This window comes from Panthera onca, chromosome C1 (genome assembly GCF_046562875.1).
Source record: "Panthera onca isolate mPanOnc1 chromosome C1, mPanOnc1 haplotype 2, whole genome shotgun sequence".
NCBI classification, from domain to species: domain Eukaryota; kingdom Metazoa; phylum Chordata; class Mammalia; order Carnivora; family Felidae; genus Panthera; species Panthera onca.
Genome location: NC_138346.1, coordinates 213441889 through 213467663, shown reverse-complemented (window position 1 = coordinate 213467663; position 25775 = coordinate 213441889). Strand labels below are relative to the sequence as shown.

Genomic DNA, 25775 nt, shown 5'->3' with positions numbered 1-25775 from the left:
CCGGGCCCTCTAGAGGCCACAGTTGGCTCTAAAGCTATACCAGCCGCCCCCCACCCCTGCTCCACCCCGCCCCCTCACCCCCCACCCCCCCACCCCGCCCCGGCCCCATGGGGTCTTTACCATTTGGCTTTCACTGGCATGACTGGAAGGCATGTGAAGGAGGGAGCACGGCTCATGGAACCCTCTTAAAAGGGAGAGTCGATGCTCCATGAACAGGGCGCTCTGTGTTTTGTGGGTGCTGTCCTTTTCTGAGTCATAGGAGATTCTCCTGTGTTCTCTCTCAGGAATGATTCTGGACTTCTCCAGAAATCACAGTGTCCTCAAGGGCATGCTTACCCACAGACAGCCGGAGACGGTGATCTGAACGGGGTGGGATCTGTCCTCTCCTGCCGGAACTGTGGTGGCAGCAAAGGAAAAGTCAGGAACCCGCTTTCTTCCAGTAAGAATTATTTTTAATGGTTTAAAAATGAGTCTGTACAAAACCAGCACCACCGTCTGGTGCTTCCGGTCCGCTGGGGAATTCCAGGGGTCTCTTCCAGCGCTATCTCTTTGGCCAGCTGTGCCTGAGACCTCTGCGGAGACAATATGAAAACAATTCTTCCAGTTTGGCTGGAGAGCTGCTCTCCGCTGTTCATAAAACCTTGCAAACCTTAATGCACAACTGGGGGAGCCTGGTTTGTTGGGGGGGGGGGGGGAGCGGTGGTCCTGGACAACTGAGCTTGGCAGTAGGGTGCCCCCCCACTCTGGCAGACGAGAGCGGGCTGGGGCAGTGCCCTGGGGCCCAACGAGGGTGGCTGTGCTAAGATCTAAAGGCAGATTCCCTCATCAGGCCACCCCCCAGGGGTGAGTCCTCTGGTTTCAGGGTCTGTCCTGAGGATAAGCGTTTCACGTTCTTAACTAAAAGTTTCTTAAATGACAACCCACATTTACTTCACTGATTTTCCCCCCCCCATTCCTCAGAATTGGGCTGATCTAGGAAAATTCCAAGCCTATTTGCTCGGAGGTGACCCCGAGGCAGCTGAGTGGTGATAGGTGGTGAGTGACAGGAATCTGAGTCTGGGACACAGTAACAGCACTCGGCAGTCCCTTCCCCTCCTCCCAGCTCGGCTTTCCTAGAGTGACCGGGAGGGATCTGCTCCAGTGAGGCTCTCTGGGTCTTTCCAGCTGAGACCTCTGAGCCGCTGCTGGGCTTGCGGGGCCACGCCGGCCTTGGCCACATACCTGTCTGGCTTTCCGCTTGGAAAGGACATGCTTTTGTTTCCCACCGACTGTTTAAGTTTTTTGGGTGCAGCGCATTTCTGAAAAGATAAAACGAAAAAAAAAAAAAATCACTTCGGCTGAGTGATAACCTGACTGCAGGAGACACAGGAAACAGCTCAGAAGGCCCTCCCGAGACACCAGCGCCACCGGTGTGACTGGTTTTCTCTCCACTGGACGTTTCTGGGTGCTCTGAAGAAAAGGCCGTCCGGATGAGCTACTAAGGGACAGGAGGGCTCCACACGGGCCTCAGCCTCCGCGTGCAAATTTTCGGCCACTTTTGGCTCTGACTGGCACCAACACCCACGGGGGCGAATGCAGGCTTGTGCCGGCACAGAAAGGAGTGTCTGTGGCCTGCGGCTGTGATTCCCATGGTAGCAAACCGCATGCCAGCCTTTACGGCCTCTTTAAAAAAAGCTGTTTTTTTTTTTTTCTTTTTATTGCTGGAAGAGCTGATGGGTATTGTCCGGACTTGGGAAGGGATGAGGTGAGGGCAAAGATATGCAAAGGAAGATGACTGATGATTCCTAGCTGGGCCCTCTTCCCAGCAGTGGAAGAGGGAAAAAAAAAAAAAAAAAAAAAGCACCACGAGCACGTGAGAATTCTCAAGCAGATTTCTATTTTTCATGTAAAAATTTTTTTATTTTAGAGAGAGTGTGCGTAAGTGGGGGAGAGGGGCAGAGGGAGGCAGGCAGAAAGAGAGGGAGGGAATCTTAAGCAGGCTCCATGCTCAATGCGGAGCCTGACGCGGGGCTCGATCCCACGACCCTGGGATCACGACCCGAGCCGAAGTCAAGAGTCGGATGCTTAACCGACTGAGCCACCCAGGTGCCCTGTCTTTCCTTTTTTCTTTTTTTTTATTAGCTGTATCTTGTGTTTGTTTTTTAATTTTCAATCAAAATATAGCTGACATATACAATCTTACTAGTTTTCGGTGTCAAATACATGTCTTACCTTGCCAGATGGCATCTGCTTATTTGGATCAAACTGGGAAGAAGGTTTCGATTTGCTGTTTCCTGGAAGGTAAGAGAAGAGAGACGCCAGTGATCACATACAGGAGTTCGTACACCCAACGGGCAGACTCCTGGGTGGGTGCCCGGTGTTCAGGAAGGGTGGGGCTGTCAGCCTGCTGACCCCTTTACGAGGAGGGACCGATGGCTGACACATTTCCACGTGTCATGCTCCCAGTATAGAAGGACAGCCAGAACACTCGTTTCTCACAGATCTATTCTCAGCTCAGGGCAGGTGGCTACAGCACTGGCTCTTTTTCCACCGAGGAAACCCGTTCTGGTCTGCGTGCTGGTCAGATGCCACTGTCGGGAACTTGGGCTCTGAGGTGACAATCCTGCGCTACCTTCTCTCTCTTCAGAGGGACGTGGTGCCAAGGAGGCTGCTCTAGAGTCAGGAACGCCGCCTGTAGCCCCTCCAACGTAGACGGACTCTGACGGGCCAAGGAACCGCAGAGCACCTCACGGGCATCAGGTTTCTTCAGTCAACTCCTTACCATGTTTGTGTGTCTGAGAAAATGTGTTTCTGGGCACAAGCTACAGTGAGGAAAGACCACGCGTGCCATCTCGCTCAGCTACCAGGGAGGCCCCGGCAAGTAAGGGCCAGCACAGGAGGGCGGGCTTTCTGTCCGGGCGCTGCAGGCTCCTAGGGCGCCAGTGCCTTGTCCTTCTCAGGCTTAGCCGGTGCCTAGGGCACGCTTTCTTTGCGCTACAGTTCCTCCCCCCTAAGGCGGCCAGACATTCCTTAAAGGGCACCAGTCCCGGCCTCACCAGCAAAAGCCTTGAAGTCCGACTTGCTGTAGTCGTAAGGGGTAAAATCTTTTTCTGGCAGATCTGGGTCTTTTGGCTTCTTAGAAGTTTTGAGTCGTTTCTTCTCTTGTTTCTGCTCTGTGGTCCTCGGGTCACTTGTCGTTCGCTCTCTCTTCTTGGCGGCGCTTTCTAGCTGTAGAGGGAAGGAAGCACGGGGGTGGGTGAGACAGACGGACAGCCCCACTAGGGACTCCGCCGCTGTGCTGGCAACTGGAAGGGGAGTGCGGGCCGTGAGTCTGGGCAGGGCTAGGGCCACGTGGAACAAATCCCTCGCTGGAGAATGGCGGCAGGTCACTGAGGAAAGATGGGCTATGCACTCTGGAGGGCTCTAGCAGGGTGGAGAACGAAATACACACTAGGGCAGAGCAGGACGGTAAGCAGGCTTGGCTGTTAGAAGCTTCAGCACCTTATCTACTACTAGAGTCAGGGGTACGGTCTGTTGAGTGTAAATTCAACAGAGGAAATCATCTAAGAGGAATTACGATATAAACTTTTTTGAGGGGAAATAAGGCAGGCACTAACTGACAAGCCAAAATGGACGGGGAAGACATAGCATTCAATTTGAACCACAGGGCAAGCCCTCCTGCCATTCGAGGAAAATCCTGGCCACAACCAGGGGCATCGGGTTTCCTAAGAGAAAGAGAAGGGCTGGCACGTACGGCAGCCTGCTGTCGGACGGACACGGCCTGTTCCGCTGTTGCTTTGTACTCTTCCCTGGCCTGGTCCCGGGCGGCTGCAAGAGAGAGCACTGTCTGTGGAGCTGCCGACTCTGGCAGCCAAGCCTCCTTCCTCACCCGGCTGCCGGGGCCGCCACAGCCGGGGCGCCCTCCCTGCTCCCCAGCCTCCCGCACCCGCCCCTCTCCCCCAGGCTCGGAGGAACGGCTGCCTTGAGGCTCAGGCCCGGGCGCTCTCCCCACACTCTCAATCTGATGGCCCACCTGCCCCTCTCCTGAGAGCCCAAGCCAGACGTCCACCACCTACGTGACTCCTCCCTGAGGACGTTTCGGATGGGCCTCAACCACGGCACATCGAGGACCAGAACGAGACCCAAATCGGTGCCCCGTGCGCTCTTACTCTGTGGCTGGCCACCCTCGTCTTTCTAATCACTCAGGCCCAAACCTTCTGGCGTCCACGGCTCCCTTCCTCCTCTCACGTGCCTCACCCGACTCGTCATGAAGTGCTGTCAGTGTTCCCACCGGAAACGTCGGCTTCCAGCCGCTCGTCCCCAGCTCTGCTACCGTGCCTTCCGAGCCAGCGGCCCCTCACCTGGGTTACCACCCTGTCTCCTACCTGGGCTCCCACTCCTGCCCTCTCCACTGGGCCCTCCGTGGCCCCTGAAGATCAGTGCAGGTCACTGCTCCACTCAGACCCTCCAGAGCTTCCCAGTCCGCTGGGAGTACAAGCTGTGTCCTCACGACAGCCCTTCCTGCTCTCCTCCCCTCAGCCGCGCTGGCTTCCCGGCCTCTCTCTGCGCGCGCCCGACAAGCGACCGCCTCGGGGCCTTGGACTTGTGGGGCTTCCCCTGGAAGCAGCCCGTCTTTGCTCAGTGTCACATTGATTAGACTGCCTTCACCAAACGCCACACGGAAGCAGCCACCACTCCCCCGTGCCCGCCCCCAAGCACCTCCTACCCCTCTCCCCGCGGAAGTGTCTCTGGCCATCTGAAAGGACAAATGTTCACGGTAGGCTGTCCACTGTCCCCCAGGAAAAGGCAAGCCCCGCAGGCAGGGGCCGTGCCATTCTGTTTGCTGCCATACAGGCACTTTGTTGAACAAACAGAATGATGTACAAGGCCTGTTCTTTGACAGACACACTGACGGGCTGACTTACAAGGAAGTGAGCGCTACCTGTTTGCTCCGCTGCCTTCTCCTTGGCAATTTCTTTAGATTCTTTGCGTACCTGCACCTGGCTCGCCAGCTTCCAATGGTTGCTGATCTACAATGAAAACAAACAAGACAAAAACGCTCCGAAACTCAGCCACCCAGGAACGCTGTATTTTTTTAATGGGGTGATACCGGACATGCTAATCTAACAACTACACACGTTCTAAGTCAGAAGTTCCAAATCTGATGACACACACACACAAAAATCCATTTTATTTATAAAATCTTTATCAAGAAGGACAAAGGGCAACTGTATTGCAGGCACTGAGCCGGATGCTTTCCCGTCCGTTGTCTCATTCAATCCCTTCTAATAATCCCCGGGACAAAGGCATTATCATCACCCCCACTTTGAGATGGGAAATAGGTTCAGAGAAGCTAAATAACTTGTCTGAGGGCACACGGTTAGCAAATGGTGGAGCTGGGATTCAAGGCAGGACTTCTCAGGGCCGTTTGCTTCTGTATGAACATTTGCCTGCAGGTCAGGACGCATCTCGCTGACATTAGACAGAAGCACGGTAAGGGACGTACAGTTGCCGAATGGGCCACAACTGGTGGGGAAGAGGGGGAGAAGGCATAAGATCCACCTGACTCCCCATTTCTTTTTTTTTTTTTTTTAATTTTTTTTTTTCAACGTTTTTTATTTATTTTTGGGACAGAGCGAGACAGAGCATGAACGGGGGAGGGGCAGAGAGAGAGGGAGACACAGAATCGGAAACAGGCTCCAGGCTCCGAGCCATCAGCCCAGAGCCCGACGCGGGGCTCGAACCCACGGACCGCGAGATCGTGACCTGGCTGAAGTCGGACGCTTAACCGACTGCGCCACCCAGGCGCCCCTCTGACTCCCCATTTCTAAAGGCAGGAGGCTAACCACCAGCGACAGGGCAGGGGCCCGTCAGGTTTCTGGCCTGACCCTTGGTGCCTAACGAAAGAGCGGGAGGCAGACGGAGCCAGGCCGTCCATCTGACTGGAGCAGAAACTTCCTGCAGGAAGGAAGAAGGCTTTTAACAGACAATTAACAACGCTGGCTCCCAGGAACATCTCATGGGGCTCCAGGGAAGGTATTTCCTTATTCCTCATTATGCTATTAAAAACAAACCAAACAACAGAAGACAGAGTGTTTTAAAATTTAAGCTGTCATCTATAAGAGCCTTAAAGTAATATTCATATATAAAAATGCATCAAGCTGATCCACAAAGAACTTATCAAACTCAACACCCAAAAAACAATCCAGTGAAGAAATGGGCAAAAGATATTAATAGACACTTCTCCAAAGAAGACATCCAGATGGCCAACCGACACGTGAAAAAATGCTCAACTTCACTCATCATCAGGGAAAGACCAATCAAAGCCACAGTGAGATACCACCTCACCCCTGTCAGAATGGCTAACGTTAACAACTCAGGCAACGACAGATGTTGGCGAGGATGCGGAGAGAGAGGATCTCTTTTGCATTGTTGGTGGGAATGCAAACTGGTGCGGCCATTCTGGGAAACAGTATGGAGGTTCCTCAAAAAATTAAAAATAGAACTACCCTACGACCCAGCAATCGCACTACTAAGTATTTATCCAAGGGATACAGGTGTGCTCTTTCGAAGGGGCACGTGCACCCCCATGTGTATAGCAGCGCTGTCAACAATAGCCAAAGGATGGAAAGAGCCCAGATGTCCATCGATGGATGAATGGATAAAGAAGATGCAGTATATATATACAATGGGGTACTACTCAGCAATCAAAAAGAATGAAATCTTGCCATTTGCAGCTATGTGGATGGAACTGGAGGCTATTATGCTAAGCGAAATTAGTCAGAGAAAGATAAATATCATATGACTTTACTCATATGAAGACTTTAAGAGACAAAACAGATGAACATAAGGGAAGGGAAACAAAAATAATATAGAAACAGGGAGGGGGACAAAACAGAAGAGACTCTTAAATATGGAGAACAAACAGAGGGTTACTGGAGGGGGTGTGTGTGGGGGGGATGGGCTAAATGGGGAAGGGGCATTGAGGAATCTACCCTGAAATCGGTGTACTATATGCTGACTAACTTGGATGGAAATTAAAAAAAAAAAAAAAAAAGGAAAAAAAGGCATCAAGCTGTACACCTAACATCTGTGCACTTTGTGACATATAAATTGAACTTCAATTAAAACCAAAAGCCTCAGGGCACCTGGGTGGCTCAGTCGGTTAAGCATCTGACCTCAGCTCGGGTCACGACCTCACAGTCCGTGAGTTCGAGCCCCGCATCGGGCTCTGTGCTGACGGCTCAGAGCCTGGAGCCTGCTTCAGACTCTGTGTCTCCCTCTCTCTCTGCCCCTCCCCTGCTCACGCTCTGTCTCAAATTAAAAAACAAAAACAAAAACAAAAAAAAACATTAAAAAAAAGCCCAAAAGCCTCTTTCTTAAAAGGTTCCCAAATGCTTCTGAAAGTCAGAATAAAGTTCTCGCCCCTCTCTCTAGAAACTATGCTTATATGTATTTATATATAAAGCGTTTTCTGTATTCAGGAGGTTCAAGATGGGCTTAAGACAAGAGCTAGTTCAGATAATTAAGAAGTCTCCTTTTCCTAGAAAGTCACTCTTGGAAAGGATGGCGAGTCCACTTACTTCATAGATTTTTGATGACGGATCAAACTTCGCTGCCTGAGAAACGTGAGCGCGGCGTTCGAGAGAAGGCAGAAACTGGAGGGACGGAAACAGTCGTGTTAAAGGCGGTCAGGAACTGGGCGGGGGGTTTCGGTTGGTGTCAGCGTGGGAGGCCTCGTTCAGAGCGTCAGCCGAGCCATAGCTCACTGGCATTTGAGCGAGGTATCCTTGCCGGTTTCATCTGAGAAGATCCCGACTCCATCCCAACCTGGACACCAGGGACAACGGACACACTGGATTCAGGGGCTCCCTCTTTCCTGGGCTGTCGGCCTCTTTTCCAGGCAAAAGGCCCCTACAGCGGCAGAAACCTCTGCCTGTTCCGTCAGCCCTCAACTAGATACACCACGCTTACTCACCATCCTAAATGGATTTTCAAAGGACTCCATTATGTTCTGGGCTTTCTTCTGTGCAACTGTTAGTGGGCCCTTTCCACTCTCTTCAGCACTAGGTTCCTGCAGGGACAAACAGAAAACGATCAACTCATCACCGTCATCATTTTGTGGCAATACGATACAAGCAACGGCATAATCCTAACAGTAATAAGAATACTGGCTAATTTTTTAGGGCTCTCGTCTGCATAAAGCACTGTAATAGCCTATAATAGCACACAGTGGGGTGTACTTAACATCTATTTATTAAACGAATGAACTCTCACTGTGTCCTTACAGACTATTAAAGTATGTGGTATTATTCTCCCCATCTTACAGATGAGGAAACTGAGGCACAGAGAGGCTAGGTCTTCCAGACCCCGACGGCTAACAGCGGCACAATGAGGACTTTAAACTTAGGTCCATCTGGCTCTAGAACTCGAGGTTGTAACCGGACACTCACAAATGAAAAAAATCACACACTTTTGCGGGGAATCAGGACAATTCTGCACCGGGGTGTTGCTTCCAACCGGGTTCAGCATGCATGCTATCCTTCCGCGTGCTCTGTGGCAGCAGTCTTGCCACCCAGGGCACAGAGACACGACGGTCTGTTAAGTACAGAGCTTCCGTGTTCACACGGCCCCAAGTTCACGCTCGGATTTGTAGCTGCTGAGTCACCTTGATGACTCAGTTAAAGCGCCTAGATTTCTCTGGTCACGAGTTACTGAAGCCAGACCCAATCTGAGTTTATGTGATTAAGTGAGAAAGTTAACTCTCAGGCACCACGTCTCGCAGGCGGCATTTTGTCTTCCTGGCTGCGGCCTCGCGCTCTGGGGTGATTCTGGAACCTACGGAACCACCCAGCTGTTTCTCACGTGAACACCTGCTAAGCTCGATCCTCGTCTTTGTCCAAACGGATCAGACGCTTGCTTCTCTTTCTTTCCAGAAATTCTGAATTTTTCCTCTACCCCCTCTGTTGTTGGCAGTATTCAGTCTTACCTGTGTATTTTCCCTTCATCCTGGTCATTTTGGTATCTACCTATCTTGACCAACAACCACACCGTTCACCCTCCCTTTGCAAACAGCCTGAAATTCCAGTACTGGCAGAAACACCCACTAGGGAGGACAGACCGGGACAGGCTCCGTCACAACCCAGTGCGTATTCCGGGAACACGGCCTGACCCAGGTTGGCCACACTCGGACCCATACTGGACATGGTCACGACCTACCACGGCTCAGCCCCTCTTTGGGATGGGAAACACATATCTCCCCGCTTCCCAGTGCCCTCATATCCTGCCCTTCGCTTTCCTTAATCGGCCAGCGTAGAGAAACGTGTTTCAAAGCCGCCTCTTTTGCATCCAGAGCACACGCGGATGGCACCGGGGCGTGCTGGGGCGCAACGAGCAGCGCATTACGCTCACGAGAGTGCTCAGCAGGCCCCTTCCGGGACTCAGGCCGAGCCACCTCCACTGTGGCTGTCGGGAAGTCCTGCTTACCGATCACCGTGGCCCACACCCTCCTCCCCGCCAGGCGTTAGCGCTCTCGTCAAGGTGTTAACCCTTCCTCGAGGATCTCTTCACACAGAGCTCAGGAGACAATCCTCTGCCCATCTCTCACAGACTGCTTAGCAGATCTGTCTCCACGCCTGTCCCCTCCGCCCTGGGTTTTACTTCTGGCATTAGCGTCCACAGTGGATGCGACGCTCCAGGCACACAGCCTGTCTGATAAAGCCAACAAATCCCTGCCGGTCTACATCACCTCACCGGCGAGTCCCACTACTCACGTTAAATAACGTGATGACAGCGGTAGCGATCAGGCATTTGGTCTCTGGAGGGGCGTCCTCTTCTCTTTGGTCAGGGAAGAGGCTTGCCTGTTTCTGCACGGGCACGGGCCCTACAGGGATGGAAGTCAGTAAGGTCAAAGCCTAGCGGACAGCGTGCAAGGCACTTTCCAGGACATTCCAGAGGCCTCTACGTTACCGTCGCTTGAGACGACAGGGTAGCCATCTGAAGGGGCGTGGGAGCAGTCGTGGGGTCCAAAGAGAACATTCTCCAATCTCTGCATCAGAAAGAAACCGACAGGCCTCATGAAAGCCTTGCAAGCGTGCAGCAGCTTTTCACTACCATGCTGGGGGCTGCCTCGGACAGGGAGGTTTGTCCTGCACCGGCTCTGACTGGTGTCCCCCCCCCGCCCCCGCCTGCCCACCGGAAAGAGGACAGATGCAGGACCATACCTCGGGGCTGGGCAGCGGGCTGGTCTTCTTCACGCCGGTTGCCACTTCAGACTGAGGAGGAAAAACAAAAAGCATCTGAGGAAAGGTATGCCAGTGGGGCGCCCGCACGTGTTTCCCTGGCATAGACTGTGCCCTTCACTAGACTGTCGTTCACGAGCCCAGAGATTTTCTTTCGTCCTTCATCCCTTACAGCGCCTGGCGATATGATCAGTTGGTACTCGGTAATTATCTGTTGAATGAAAGAATGAAAGCCTTTCTCATGGCAAAGGGACGACGCAGCAGATTTGCAAGAGCTTGAAAGAGATTCTTGTCTAGAGACCAGGGTTTCTCTTTCCCTGGACAAGCTGTAGAGCCAACAGAGGAAGCTTGAACACGAGGACTGAGATGTGTATATCTTTACACATCCTAAAGGAATTGATTTTAAGTCTTTCTGGGTCAATAATCTTTCAAAAAAATTACAAATATGGTTTACCATATACCAATATTACCACTGAGGCAACACCGTTAAAAATTGTCCCCTCCTAGCTCGGAGCCTGGAGCCTGCTTCAGATTCTGTGTCTCCCTCTCTCTCTGCCCCTCCTCTGTTCATGCTCTGTCTCTCTCTCTCTCTTTCTCAAAAATAAAGATTAGAAAAAAACTGCCCCCCCGCCAAATACAAACCAAGACACGTAAATCTATCTGAACATGCTGTAGCATCGACACAGGCGTGTGCGCGCGCGCGCACACACACACACACACACACACACACACACATCCGCCACCGTGTCCGCACCCGGGCACCACGTGCGTGGAGATGCAGGTAACCGGACTTCCGGCTGGCTAGCCTGCCTTCACCTGAGTTTGTCGAAAGTTTGGCATCTCCTTCACAAAATCAGCTCTTCCTGAATTCCCCATTTCTATCCGAGGCCCTCCTATTTTCCCAGTCACCTAGGCTTTATATTTGGAGTGAGTTGTCCTGGACTCCACTTCTACTATCCCCAAATCCACAGTCTGAGAACACGCCGGGGTACTTCGCACGGTGCTCAAAGAAAATGGCAGTCGCTTTCATCGTCTGTTACTAATTCCCATCGACCTTTCTTCTGATGGCGCTTCTTGTTCGTGTTCCTTTCCTTCCATTTCTGGGACCGCCAAACTCACAAGACGTTATCGCTTCACATCTTGGACCCCTGCCAGGCTTCCAAAACATGCTCCCTGGACTGAGACCCTCAATCCATTTTTTTTTTAAGTTTATTTATTTAAGTAATCGCTACACCCAATGTGGGGCTCAAACTCACAACTCTGAGATCGAGAGTCGCACGCCCCTCCGAGCCAGCCGGGCGCTGTGACCCCCAATCCATTTTATTCCACCAGGTTAACTGCCTCCCAACAACAGCTAACTGGCCCAGTCATTAGACATTACTTGCTGTCGACTTATTGAAGACAGGATCATAAAATAACAAAGATGAGCTTCAGCTTTTCACTGTCATCAAGAAGACATGTCTACTGGCTTTCCTAGCCCCTATTATTTTCTTGGGGTTAAAAAAATTTTTTTTTAAATTTTTATTTATTTTGGGGGGGCAGAGTGTGAGCGGGGGAGGGGCAGAGAGAGAGGGAGACACAGAATCTGAAGCAGGCTCCAAGCCCCGAGCTGTCAGCATAGAGCCTGACGCGGGGCTCGAACTCACAGACCGCGAGATCATGACCTGAGCCGAAGGTGGATGCTTAACTGCCTGAGCCACCCAGGCGCCCCTCCTGGGGTTTCTCTTTAGCATGGAGACCAGATCGTGTATGGAGAAGACCACAGGTGCCAGCAGACAGAGGCTGGTGAGCTGAGAACCTTTGGCAGCAAAGCTTCTTACCTTCAGCAGGGGCATCTCCCGAGCCTGCTGGATCAAGAGGTGCATCTCATTGATCTGCTGCCGTACGAGGGGTGGGACAGGGTTGCAGCAAGCTATGATGCCCTGGGGTTCCCTGAAGACAAGGAAGGACAAACTCATCACTCCGGGACACGGCCCTCCGAGGCTTCCAGACAAGCACGGTGATCAGGGAAGCCCGAGCGTTATGGCTGAGGGGAAGACCAGGGAGACGAGCTCCTAGCGGGGGGCAGTCGGGGCCAGCCGCTTCCGTATGTGCTCTCTGCTGCGGCAAGCTTGGAGGAGGTGGCCCCTGCAGCCTGCCTCCCGCTAACAGGGAGAGCTGGAGAGGGGCACCACAGCCCTGCCGAGCCGTTGCACTGCAACGGGGTCAACAGGAGATCACGAATTTGGATTCTCTGTGTATGCTTCAATGAACATCATAAAGCATTCAAAACCCCAAGATTTCAAATTACAGAGGAGAGCATCTGTGACACTTTCCTCCCTTCAGAGTGGGTACTGGAGGCTCAGACTCACAGTGGATCCGATCTGAGGTGTAACCATTGAAAACGGCTGCAGTTCAGGAGCTTTAGTTCCTACTGGGCAGTCCAAGGGAGGAAATTCTGAATCCTTGGACTCGTGAACTTCCTTAGAGCACTCATTTTCTCTGAGTCAACAGCACTGGGGTAATAACTATCAGAGAGGCTGATTTTTGAAGGATAAAATTTCTCTGTTGAGAAAGTCAACATATTTATCAGTTCTCAGACTCACTTGGGCAGTTCTTCAGCTATCTTTAGCATCATGTGGTTTGGCAGGACGTATCTAGAACAAAACACACAGTGGTAGCACGTTAAATTCAGCCAGCGAGCCCCATTAAAAGGCTACAACCCGGGAGGGGAAAACGTAACACACTTTCAGGGTGAAAAGAAAAAAGCCCATTATTTCCTTGCTACCCGAGCCGCTCAGCCTAGGAGCAGATATTAAAAGAACGTCTAATCCCTTACCCGTAACTTTCATCTTCCCTACGAGCTGTTTTATCCCTCCAGGCAAACAGCAGCTGAAAGGCTGTCAGCTGCTGTGTGTTGAGATGCTTCTTCTGCTTCCTATACAGTTCGAGGTAGGATTCGTCCGTGAAGATAGGTTTGATGAATTTCTGCAATGTATTACAGAACATTCAGGATCAATGGGAATCAGAATTGTGCCCTGGGCTCTTGAAAACGTTCGGCTCTTTTCCTCTGTGTAAAGAGCAAAGCAAAGCACGAGGACCCGGCCCGAGACAGGGTGGCCGTGACCGGTGACACTGTACCTTGAGGCAGATGTCCCTGCTCCGCTGCCACACCACCTGCAGCTGCACGGGCTGCTGGTTGCCTCGCTCCCACAGCTCCAGCCTCATTTTATCATAAATGTAAAGCAGGTAATGGGTGTCATCTCGGGCATAGTTGAGCATTTCCTCAGGCAGAGGTCTAGAATTGCAACAGAGGCAATAATTTTGGTTTCTGCCCCGGGTGTGGCAACATAAGCTACGTGCTCTGAGGGTGCTAATGAGACCTGGGCTCCTTTTAGTATCACAGCCAATACTCCAGTTATAGCGACATTTCCTACATCTTAACAGGACAAGCCACTGTCTCCACGGTTGGGGAGAAAGGGCAGCAGGTAACGATGTGGTTGAAAATAGAGACCCTGGGATCCCGAGTTTGAATCTTAGCTCTCAACACCTGTCCTCGGACAAGTCACCGGGCTCACTTTCCTCACCTGGGAAATGAAGGCCGGCACCTCACAGGCTGCTGTGGGGACCACCCAGCACAACATCCCCGAAGCTCTTAGCTCAGTGCTTGGCACATGGCAAGGGTTAAATAACAGGTAGTGGCTTTCAGGCTTTGTCAGTTTTCATCTTCTATCTGGGCTTTGTTAGATCCTCTTTGGAAGTTGTGGTGTGCACAAGTGGAGGAAAGCTCATTGGAGGAGGCTGCTTCATACAGCAGCTGCAAACTCAGGAAGCCGGCCACCTGACAGTGACCGAGCTGAGCCCAAACCCCGGAAAGTGTGGCAGGACTCCACCAAAATCTTACACTCCAGTAAATACTCATTATAAGGTGCGATCACCTACATACCTTAGAATTCTTTCAGACCTCTGGGAATTCACCACACGCACGCACGCACGCACACACACACCCACCCCGACTGCAGAGATCTGAGTTTCAAACGAGAGACCGGGAGGGATATAGACACGAACATGGCACACCTCTTCCAACGTCTATTCCCGAGAAGCATGGTGTGATAGCCCCACATACACTCCACGTGGTCACCCTAAAACTTCCAGCTGTGCTGGAAACAGCTGGAAGAAAGACCAGCGACATTCAACTCAAGGTCTGGCTCACGTCACAGTCTGAACAAAGGTCTGCGTGGACGAGACGCTGATGGGCACCCATGCTTCCTGCGCCATCAGCGTTTCCTCGTTAAGCACAAACTGACCGTATCCTCCAATCGGCCAGCTGAAACTGTTTGTTGGCTTCCACGTTGCAGTAGAGTTTCAGCAGATGGTCCAGCGAGTGCCTGCCCAGGTTAAGAAGGCGTGCCGCCTGATGGGTATCGAACATGTTCACTACATACAACCCGAAGTCTTTCTGTAGCCACTCTATGTCTGAATCAGCACCGTGGAAGACCTGAAAACAAAGCCGGAGTCAGGGGGTACAATGTGCACGAGGCCACTTGGGCCCCGAAACACACTCTACCTCTAGGGGATTATAACTCTGGAATTAGAAGCCAGAAGGCAGATTCAGATGGGTTCAGTTTTAAACGCTTCTTTTAATTTGGACCGACAGCCTTCTACACTCCTAATGGCACACTCTTCAAGTCTGAAACTGCTAACAGCCAGTGATTCTGAGAAAACAGCTCCACTAGCTTCAAGGATAGTCATTAAGTCCGCAGGATCCTGATGGCACGGGCTCACTGCAGGAATCCTTAACATGATGTACCGTCGCCCCGGGTGGTAACGAGCTGTAAGCTGTATCTTAGGCTGTTCTAATTGGGGCTTAGAAACAAAAGCAGTTTAGCGTGGGGGATCCGAGTGCAGGAAATTACAATGATTTCTCTCAACGTCACCAGGTCCATGTTGAAATAATGAAACAGTAAAACGAAAGCACTTAAATCCTGCGCTCATGCGCCAGGGCTGGAAAAGGCTGGCTGACCTTAACGATGGCGGGGTCTGTGAGGCTCTCATTGAGAATGTACATGTCACTTCGGAGCTCCAGGGTGTCGACAATGAAGTCTTCTGTTCGGGTGGAGATTTGCATCAGGCAGGTCAGCCCCAGGAAGCTCCTGTAGGAGTGGTGCTAAAACCCGGAAAGAGGGGAGAACAGGGAAAAATGATTTTGCTAGGCTTTCCTTCACGGATTTTAGGAGGCCAGCTATAAAAGTTACAAGGCTGATTGGTCTTTGCCAAAAAATAGATCTGTTGGTATTAATTTTATACTCCTCAAGGAGGTGCACTCATAGAGGATGTAAAATTTCACTCAAGGTCATTCACAACTTACCTCTAAGTCTACCGCAAACTCCTGACAAGCCAAGAGCTTCTCATTGAGCTCCACCAGTTCGTCCAGGGAAGATACAAAATGGCAGGGTGTTTCTCCCACAGGCCTATATAACTGGAGCATGAACGCACAGGTAGGAAGAGAGAGGAACATTACGAATCATCCTTCGCTAAAGCACAAAATGAATTAGGGGTTCAAGAAATGACCCAAAGTTGCAACCTTCTACTTTAAAAGATATTTAAAGAAAGCCAAGATTGCATTGATCGGATTTCTCCTGGGCTACCTGGCCATCATCCATAAACTCAGTTTGGATGCTAACCTGGGGTTCTGGCTTTTGAAGGACTGAATCTGGTGGAGTGAAGTGATCTAGTTCATACTGATAAGGATGTGCGAACCTGAATAAACAAAACAAAAAGAAAAGTCCTTTTGAGGAGTTTTGTGATTCAAGGAAGAACAACTGCTTTAATCCAATTTGTAAAGACAAATGAGCAAAGAACACTGTGAAAATATCTTCTCTCTATAAAAAGCACCATTATTTCAGTGAGAATTCAAGGGCATCAAAAAAAAAAAAAAGATCATGTCATACTGGTTCACCCTTATAATGCGATTAATTAAAAATCTACTGATTCATGGGGCACCTGGGTGGCTCAGTCGGTTAAGCATCCAACTCTTAATTTTGGCTCAGATCATGATCTCAAGGTTCATGGGTTCGAGCTCCACACTGGGCTCTGCGCTGATAGTGTGGAATCTACTTGGGATTCTCTCTCTCTCCTCTCTCTCTTTCCCTTTCTCTCCCTCCCTTGCCCTCTCCCCCTCCCCCTCGCTCTCCCCACTCTCTGCCCCTCCCCTGCTTGCGTTCTCTGTGTCTCAAAATAAATAAACTTAAAAAAAAAAAAAATCTCATTTATAAAAACCTGAACTCTTATTTCAAAACACTGTATGACTGCCATTGTGGATGATAAAAAAATGTGCAATGTAGAATTCCTTGTGGTTTGGGGGGAAAAAAACACAAACCTGTGGAGAGAGAGAGGGAATGGGGCAGGTATCTCAATTGGTCATATGCTAAAGGCTCTATTTTTTGTTTTTCTGTCATCTACTTGCATAAAAATCCTAAATCTCTGAGTTCCTTGAGGGCAGGGCCATGAGTCATCACCTTTATTCCTTTGCACCTGCCTGTGGCCTCATGGTGCAGAGCTGGGGCCGAGGGCATGCCGTTAGGGCAGACTCCAGCTATATGTGAGAAAAAGACCAACACCAGCAAAGTCCTTACCACCTTTTTCCTTCATACGGAAGGCAAGGTCCCTTTGTCTATTTTAAGCAGTTAATTATTCTTTTTTAAATTAATTAATTAATTTTTAAAAGTTTATTTATTTCAAGAGAGTGAGAAACAGAGAGTGTGTATGTGAGCAGGGGAGGGGCAGAGAGAGAGGAAGAGAGAGAGAGAGAGAGAGAGAGAGAGAATCCAAAGCAGGCTCTGTGCTGTCAGTGTAGTGCGGGGCTTGAACCCATGAACTGGGAGATCATGACATGAGCAAAAATCAATAGTCAGATGCTTAACGACTGGGCTGCCCAGGCACCCCTACGCAGTTTTTGGCAGATGCTTACGCTGCCAGTGAAAAATGCCGTCTCCCTACTGACTTTATTGGCGGGCCCCTATCTCATGCCTGGTGAGAAAGGCAGAATGTCAGAGAGGAAGGACAGTTTTTTTTTTTTTTTTTAACATTTATTTTTTTGAGAGAGACAGGGCATGAGCAGGGGAGGGGCAGAGAGAGAGGGAGACACAGAACCCGAAGCAGGCTCCAGGCTCTGAGCTGTCAGCACAGAGCCCGACGCAGGGCTTGAACCCATGAACCATGAGATCATGGCCTAAGCCGAAGTCGGACACTTAACTGACTAAGCCACCCAGGCGCCCCTAGAGGAAGGATAGTTTTAAGAAACTGGAGGTTTCGAGTTCTGGTTGTGTGGGAAGTCAGCATCTCTCGGAGGGGGTGGTGGGGGTGAGAGCGAGTGCTACCTCTGAGGACTGGTGACGGTTACCCAAGATGTCACCTGTGCAGGCCCTCTGTGAACACCAGCAGCAGGTGTGACCAAAGAGATCCACTGTTAGGATAGTGATAACAATCACCCATGCCTCAGATTCTCTGTTTACACGGATATATTTTACAAGAGTGAAGCTGAGTGAGAATGTGGCATAAAGGTAATAATCACTCACGGCAGAAAGTCCCGACAGGCAAATACTCACATGTCCTGCTCCACCTGCTGGGTTCTCTGCTGATGGATGAAATCAGCCAGGGCAGGGGGGACATCCAAGTCCTCTGGACGATCCTGTGGGCGTTCCCTCCTTTCTTTAGAGAGTGCTAGAGACCCAAGGAACAACAAAAACGTCATCCCAGGGCGTCTGGGTGGCTCAGTCGGTTAAGCATCCAACTTCGGCTTAGGTCATGATCTCACAGTTCATGAGTTCGAGCCCCACATTGGGCTCTGTTCTGCCAGCATGGAGCCTGGAGCCTATTTCGGATTCTGTGTCTCCTACCCTCTCTGACCCTCCCCACTCGCACTCTGTCTCTCTCTCTCTCAAAAATAAACATTAAAAAACAAAAACAAAAATGCCATCACAAAAGGGGTGAATACATTCACATCTTGTCTAGTTATGGAGGAGTTAGCTGGCTCCTTCCAAGACAGGGAGGCGGGGGGAGACCTTTCCCGCTTTCTTTAGGCAGAGTCTGCACGACTTACCCTGAGGGAGGGGTTTCTGAGCGTTGGGCTTGATGAAGATCTTAGGAAGAAATGGTGTGTTGGAGTTGTCGATCCTTTCTCGGAATTTAAGCTGAGGCCGGGCGATGTTTTTGGCATGAAGCAACCGGAAAGTTTCAGATTTTGTTTTTTTGCTATATTCTCCTGCCTACGATAACACATACAGATAGCTTGTAACATCGCAACTCGTCGATGAGAAATATAAATCCCATTTCTGCCTTCCAAGAGCATTCATTTGAGAGTGTATGTTGTGGATTAGGTTGCAGGGTGCAAAGGAGACAAGAGGTAATTAGGTGGTGCCTGTCCACGAGAACAAGTTGGGCAGTGGCCAGTTCTGTGCCCAGTGAATCAGAACGGAAATGCAGACTTGCACGGCCAGGGGCCCTATTGTAAAGCTGACATTAGAAGCTCTAGTCCATGTGAAAAGCCCCCCTCACCTTGCGGTTCCAGCTGGACACTATCGTCTTGGGGACCTGTAATCCTGCAGGGAGGACTGGCTGTTGGTTCTTATTCACACCCGAAGCCTCATCCAGTAAAATACCCTAGGGGCAGGAGACAACAGTTCAGGGTTAACAGGTTAATTATTTGACATTCTTAAGAAATACATTCAGGGGCGTCTGGCTGCGTCAGTGGGTTAAGCGTCTGACTCTCGGTTTCAGCTCGGGTCATGGACTCGCGGTTTGTGAGTTCCAGCCCTGCTCTGGGCTCCGTGCTGACAGTGCGGAGCCTGCTTTGAATTCTCTTTCTCCCTCTCTCTCTCTGCCCCTCCCCCACTTGCTCTCTCTGTCTCTCTTTCAAAATAAATAAATACACTTAAAAAAAAAAAAAAGAAATATATTCAAAGAATCATGCGTGGGAACATATATAAACACACACAAGAAAGTCAGCCCAAATAATTAAAACATTATTTGCTCAAAGACAGGGCAGTAATTGACCACTCCCAACCCTTGATCAGTTCCCCTGACAGCTCTCAGTTGAACTGAAAATTGAAAAATGATTGAACAGTGTGATCTGGCCCACAAAAAGAATTAAAAAGACCCTAGACTGTAGCTATTAAACAAGGAAGGATGGTACTCAGAGGGAGAATGGAGGGTGTTTTGATCCATTCTGCCCCATTGAAGCAGACGTAGGGTATCAGTCTGGGCATCCAGATGACAAACAGTAGCATGGCCGGACTTGAAATCATAAAATATGAGAAACTGCTGAAGGACCCGTGGGCATTGAGACTATGGGAGGGATGACTTCACAGGACAGGAGTGTGTGATTATTTATTTTTTATTTTTTATTTTTTTAACGTTTATTTTTGAGACAGAGAGACAGAGCATGAACGGGGGAGGGTCAGAGAGAGGGAGACACAGAATCTGAAACAGGCTCCAGGCTCTGAGCGGTCAGCACAGAGCCCCGACGCGGGGCTCGAACCCACGGACCGCGAGATCGTGACCTGAGCCGAAGTCGGCCGCTTAACCGACCGAGCCACCCAGGCGCCCCAGGAGTGTGTGATTTAAATATCTGCAGGGCTGTCACATGGTTGAGGGTTCAATTTGTTTTGGACGATCTCTGTGTATTTCTGTAAATAACTCTGCTGTAGAACTGGGCCTAAGTAGACAGTAAGCCAGATCATATGATCCACATCTCCTAATCATGCAAATCAGGCAAATCTACTGTATAGTAGATAACAGTAAAAAAAAAAAAAAAAGACTCAATTTTGGTTAGGTTCTGTACCCAGAAGCCTCTTCTCTCGCAATGCAAATAGGACTTGCAAACCTGGAATGTGGATTTCTTAACAGGCCTCCACTGAGCAGTGATAGGCTGAAGTAACTTATTTGAAGACAACTGTGTTATCTTTGGGGAAAAAAGGCCAACTGTCAGGAAGGGAATGTCATTGGAACAAGAAATGCTAAATTTCTGGGGCGTCTGGGCGGCTCAGCTAGTTAAGCATCTGACTCTTGATTTCGACTCAGGTTATGATCTCATGGTCGTGAGACCGAGCCCCACGCCGGACTCTGTGCTGAGTGTAAAGCCTGTTTGGGATTCTTTTTCTCTCTCTCTCTCTCTCTCTCTCTCTCCCCCCCCCCCCCCCCACTCTCTCAAAATAAATAAACACTTAAAAAAAAAAAAAAAGAAATGCTAAATTTCCTCTTCATTTCCTCAGATGCTGGGGTTTCTTTTCATATTTTAATAATACAAAACCTCCTCATTTGTTAATTACCTTTTTTTTTTTTTTAAAGATTTCATCTTTAAGTAATCTCTATGCCCAACATGGAGCTCCAACTCATGACCCTGAGACCAAGCCAGCCACGTGCCCCCATTTGTTAATGATCTTAAGAGTAGGGTGAAACACTCACCACTCTTTCCAGAATGACGTCGTTGGTATCAACCAGCAAATCAAACTTGTCCTCCAACTCTGTCACTTTACTTCGGTCCTTAATGTTGCTTCGACACCCGTGGTACTGCATTACTCTGCTCATGCTAAAAGGACAGGAAAACCAAGGTTAGTTTGTATACCTTTATTCATTTGTTCCCAGTCTGAGAGACAGCTTGAAAGGCTTGGCTTAGACTGTTCCCGATACTTTGTGATCAAACTAATAATATTCGCACCCTTATAGCAAAGTTATGTGGCCTTGGGCAATTCCCTAAATCTCACTCAGACTCATGTTCTTCATCTGTCAATTGAAGGGATGGAAGAAATTACTGAAAGCTTCCTTTAAATTCTAAAGAATGCATCATACTACGTAAACAATACACTCTGCATTCATTGCTTTATCATGAAATCTAAAAGAGATTCTCTAACTCTGTCACATGACAGTTAAACAAAAACACTGTCTGTGTACTGTCTGTCCTCATACTCTTATTAAAAAGCTAATCCTCACGTCCCTGCAAGCTGTATGAGAGACTCTTGGATCTAGGCTTTCAAGTCCCATGTTATTCAAAAAGATTCACATATAGTGCAAGAGTCAATATGTTTTTTAAAAGTTAAACTCAAGGGGTGCCTGGGTGGCTCAGTCGGTTGAGCATCCAACTTCAGCCCAGGTCATGATCTCGCGGTCCGTGAGTTCGAGCCCCACGTTGGGCTCTGGGCTGATGGCTCGGAGCCTGGAGCCTGCTTCCGATTCTGTGTCTTCCTCTCTCTCTGCCCCTCCCCCGTTCATGCTCTGTCTCTCTCTGTCTCAAAAATAAATAAACGTAAAAAAAAAAAAAAAAAAAAGTTAAACTCAAAAGGTACCAAATAACATTTCCCTAATCAAAATCCATTGTCTTGGGGGACCTGGGTGGCTTAGTCAGTTGAGCACCTGACTCTTGATTTCAGCTCAGGTCATGATCCCAGGTAGTGGGATCAAGCCCTGCATCAGGGTCCACTCTGAGCATGGAGTCTGCTTATGATTCTCTCTCACTCTGCCCCTCTCCTCCGCTCACTCTCTCTCTAAAATAAATAAAATTGGGGCACCTGGGAGGCTCAGTCAGTGAAGCCTCTGACTCTTGGTTTTGGCTCAGGTCATGGTCTCATGGGTTTGCAGGATCGAGCCCCACGTCAGGCTCTGTGCTCATAGCAGTGCGGAACCTGCTCAAAATCCTCTCTCTCTCTCTCTCATCTGCCCCTCCCCTGCATGTGCACACACTCTTCCTCAAAATAAATAAACATTAAACAAAATAATAAAAAAATGAAATAGATGAGAAAAATCCACTCTTTATTTTTTTAATGTCAAAATTTTTTTCTAAATTTTATTTAAAACATTTTTTTGTTTATTTATTTATTTTGAGAGAGACAGAGAGAGCAAGCAGGGGAGGGGCAGAGAGAGAGAGAGGGAGAGAGAGAATCCCAAGCGGGTTCTGCACTGTCAGCGTAGAGCCCGATGTGGGGCTCGAACTCATGAACTGCAAGATTATGACCTGAGCTGAAACCAAGAGTTGGATGCTTAACTGAGCCACCCAAGTGCCCCTAAAAAAAAATTTTTTTTAATGTTTATTTATTTTTGAGAGAGAGAGAGAGAGAGAGAGAGAGAGAGACAGAGCACAAGTGGGGGAGGAGAAGAGACAGAGGGAGACACAAAATCTGAAGTAGGCTCCAGGCTGTGAGCTGTCAACACAGAGTCCGACACAAGGCTTGAACTCAAACTGTGAGATCATGATCTGAGCTGAAGTCGGACACCCAACCCACTGAGCCACCCGGGCGCCCCTATTTTTTTTTTTTAAGTTTATTTATTTATTTTGAGAGAGAGAGTGCATGAGTAGGGGAGGGGCAGAGAGAGAGGGAGAGAGAGAATCGCAAGCAGACCCCATGCTGTCAACGTGGAGCCCAATACGGTGCTCGATCACGTGATCAGTGAGATCATGACCTAAGTCTAAACGAAGAGTCAGACACTTAGTGAGCCACCTAGGTGCTCCAAGGGTTTTATTTTTTTTAAGTAATCTCTACATCCAACGTGGGGCTGGAATTCACAACCCCAAGATCAAGAGTCACATGTTTTACCGACTAAACCACCCAGGTGCCCCCACTGTCTCATTTTTATATGTTATAGGTCTTGATAGCACAGAAAAATATGATTAAGATCAAACTAATCTAGGAAAAATTATCATCTTTTTTATATTCATTATTCTCACTGTAATAAAATAATAGAGTACTCACCACTGAAGCAACCTGTCTCCCTGTGTTTCACAAAATGCCTGGAAACCAGGAAAACTTCGGTAGAAATCATACTCATCGCCAAACTGTGGTAGGCCCCCAGATGCCTTGGTGACTGCCACCACTGACCCAAGAGCAAACTGTCAAAAACCAGAAAAAAAGCATTTTTTGTTTAAAGTTTATTCATTTATTTTGAGAGACAGCGTGTGTGCATGCATGCAAAGCAGTGGGGGAGGGGCAGAGCGAGACAGAGAGAGAGAGAGAGAGAGAGAGAGAGAGGGAGGGAGGGAGAATCCCAAGCAAGCTCTGCACTGTTAGTACAGAGCCCGTTCTGGGGCTCAATCCCATAAACCGTGAGATCATGACCTGAGCCGAGATCAAGAGTCAGACGCTTAACTGACTAAGCCACCCACGCACCCCAAAACAAGCATTTTATCTATCTATCTATCTATTTATTATAACAAGCATACTTTAAACAGGGGTCCCCATTCATTCAAAAGCTCATTTTTCTCAGGGCGCCTGGGTGGCTCAGTCGGTTAAGCGTCCGACTTCGGCTCAGGTCACGATCTCGCGGTCCGTGAGTTCGAGCCCCGCGTCGGGCTCTGTGCTGACAGCTCGGAGCCTGGAGCCTGCTTCGGATTCTGTGTCTCCCTCTCTCTCTGCCCCTCTCATGCTCACGCTCTGTCTGTCTCTTTCTCTCTCTCTCTATAATAAATAAATGTTAAAATAGGGGCGCCTGGGTGGCTCAGTCGGTTAGGCGGCCGACTTCAGCTCAGGTCATGATCTCGCGGTTTGTGAGTTCGAGCCCCGCATCGGGCTCTGTGCTGACAGCTCGGAGCCTGGAGCCTGCTTCGGATTCTGTGGCTCCCTCTCTCTCTGTCCCTCCCCCGTTCATGCTCTGTCTCTCTCTGTCTCAAAAATAAATAAAACGTTAAAAAACTTTTTTTTAAAAAAGCTCATTCTTCTCAAGATTTACTATATACAATACATTGTGCTAGACGATGCATCTTCACACATTCAACAAATATTCATTCAGTGCTGATTTTACCTCAGGAACCAAGTTTTGGAGCTTACATTCTTGGGAGAGTGGGAGAGAAAGACTAAATACATACAAGACTAATATTCAAAATGGCCTGGGTTTGGGGACGCCTGGGTGGCTCAGCCGGTTAAGCGTCCGACTTAGGATCAAGTCATGAGCTCACGGTTCGTGAGTTCGAGCCCTGAGTCGGGCTCCCTAGTCAGTGCAGAGCCTGCTTCGGATCCTCTGTCTCCCTCTCTGTCTGCCCCTCCCCTGTGCTCTCACTCTCTCAAAAATAAACAAACATTAAAAAAACAAATGGCCTCGGTTTGAATCTTGGCTCTGCTACCTATCAGCTGTGATCTTGGGTAAGTTGTTGAATTTATCTGGACCTTAGTTTTCTCCTCTGAAAAAGAGGCATAATAAAAGTGCGAACCCCATAGAGCTGTTGTAAGGATTAAATGAGCTAATGAAATCCACAAAAGGTAGTGCTTGGTAAGCACCTAAGTGCTACCATTATTACTACTCAAATTGAGGTCCATGAATTTTCTATGGGAATTGACTTCCATGTTTCCATTTAGGCAAGCATCTAAAACATAAGAACATTCTAGATCCTTTCACTGACCAAAGTATAACCATCACTGCCCACGACTGGACTTGTGTTTATGTTCCAGTTAGTGCCAAGTGGTTCTTTATTTTAATTGTTGTGCGATCATGAGAAAAAAAACCTGAAGTGCTGTCATAAAGAAATCATGGTTGGTAACATGAAGGGCGAACGACACCACTGTGAGTTGTGTAAGGAATGGTTCAAGTGGGGGTGGGGTGGGGGAGAGAAAGGAGGTGGGACATATGGTAGCTGGTGAGCCTGAACGCCACCCAATCAGGACCATGGCTAGTGGTCCAGGAACTATCCCAGCCAAACAAATGAATTAATAATGACATCTGCTAATGATGATCCACCTAGCTGAGTGGAGGTTGGGGGAATACACAGTGCTAATTTACAAATTATTTTGGTTTTGTGGATTTGTAAGAGTTATGCACGAGGCATAACTAAACCTACTTCTGTTTGTTCATATTTAAAAAGCATTAACACAAATAATTTAGATGAACCCTCTCTGTGTTCCTCCGTGGAGGCAATGGTAAATGTTCTAAGGCACCCAGAGGAGGCTGAGTTGGTGGCAGCTGTTACAGGTGACATTAAACCCAGGGTCTGGGATTATATAGGACTGCACCGCATAAGAGGGAAGGAGGATCATCCCGGCCGCGGGAGACGAGGATGCCCATGCGGCGTAAAGCAGCCGAGCCCCTCCGGGGAGTTGGTCAGGTGGCTCAGGCCCGGGCGGGGACGAGGGCCCGAGGGCTGGGGACATCAGGGTGACAAGGAAGCCCTTCCCAAGACGCTGACACGGCTCTCCACACCCGAGGCTGCATGGGCTCAATGTGAGAACGAGGGTCCTGGGAAGCGGGGCGCCCCTCAGTGTTCGCGTGCGATCACCGCCCGGGAGGGGAAGTGAAAGACTGTGCCCGGCTCGGACAGCGGCCTCTCGATCCCTACCCGGGGCCGGCAGCAGCGCGCGTGCGGCCGGCTGGGCGGCCGCCGACTGGATCCGGGCCTACCTCTGGCCGACCTCGGGCGGCTCCCGATGCCCCAGAGGCACAGCAAACGTACCTTCACAAAGCTGTCCGCGTCCGGGAAGCCCGGTAGCACCATCTCCCCGTCGGGTTTGGCCGCGCTAGTGGCCGACTGGGCCTTGGGCTCCCGGGGGCTGGGAGGCGCCATTTTTCCCAGCCTGCACGGCTCTTCTCGCGAGAGCGCCT

The 25775-nt window shown here is 49.6% G+C and overlaps 1 protein-coding gene across 1 annotated transcript; it reads right to left on the bottom strand.

Annotated features, from left to right (window-relative positions):
- Positions 1-430: 430 nt before the first annotated feature.
- On the bottom strand, positions 431-25775 carry EXOSC10 (exosome component 10). Its single transcript, XM_078452438.2, has 25 exons — positions 25627-25775; positions 22943-23079; positions 20664-20787; positions 18756-18860; positions 18301-18466; positions 17807-17921; positions 15884-15959; positions 15568-15678; positions 15223-15366; positions 14507-14697; positions 13341-13497; positions 13039-13187; positions 12806-12856; positions 12041-12152; positions 10203-10253; positions 9949-10027; positions 9753-9862; positions 7958-8053; positions 7563-7637; positions 4922-5009; positions 3734-3807; positions 3036-3207; positions 2212-2273; positions 1222-1298; positions 431-572 (listed from the first exon to the last, which is right to left on the bottom strand). Exons 1-25 carry the CDS (start codon positions 25735-25737, stop codon positions 542-544), a joined length of 2664 nt encoding a protein of 887 aa, XP_078308564.1. The 5' UTR covers positions 25738-25775; the 3' UTR covers positions 431-541.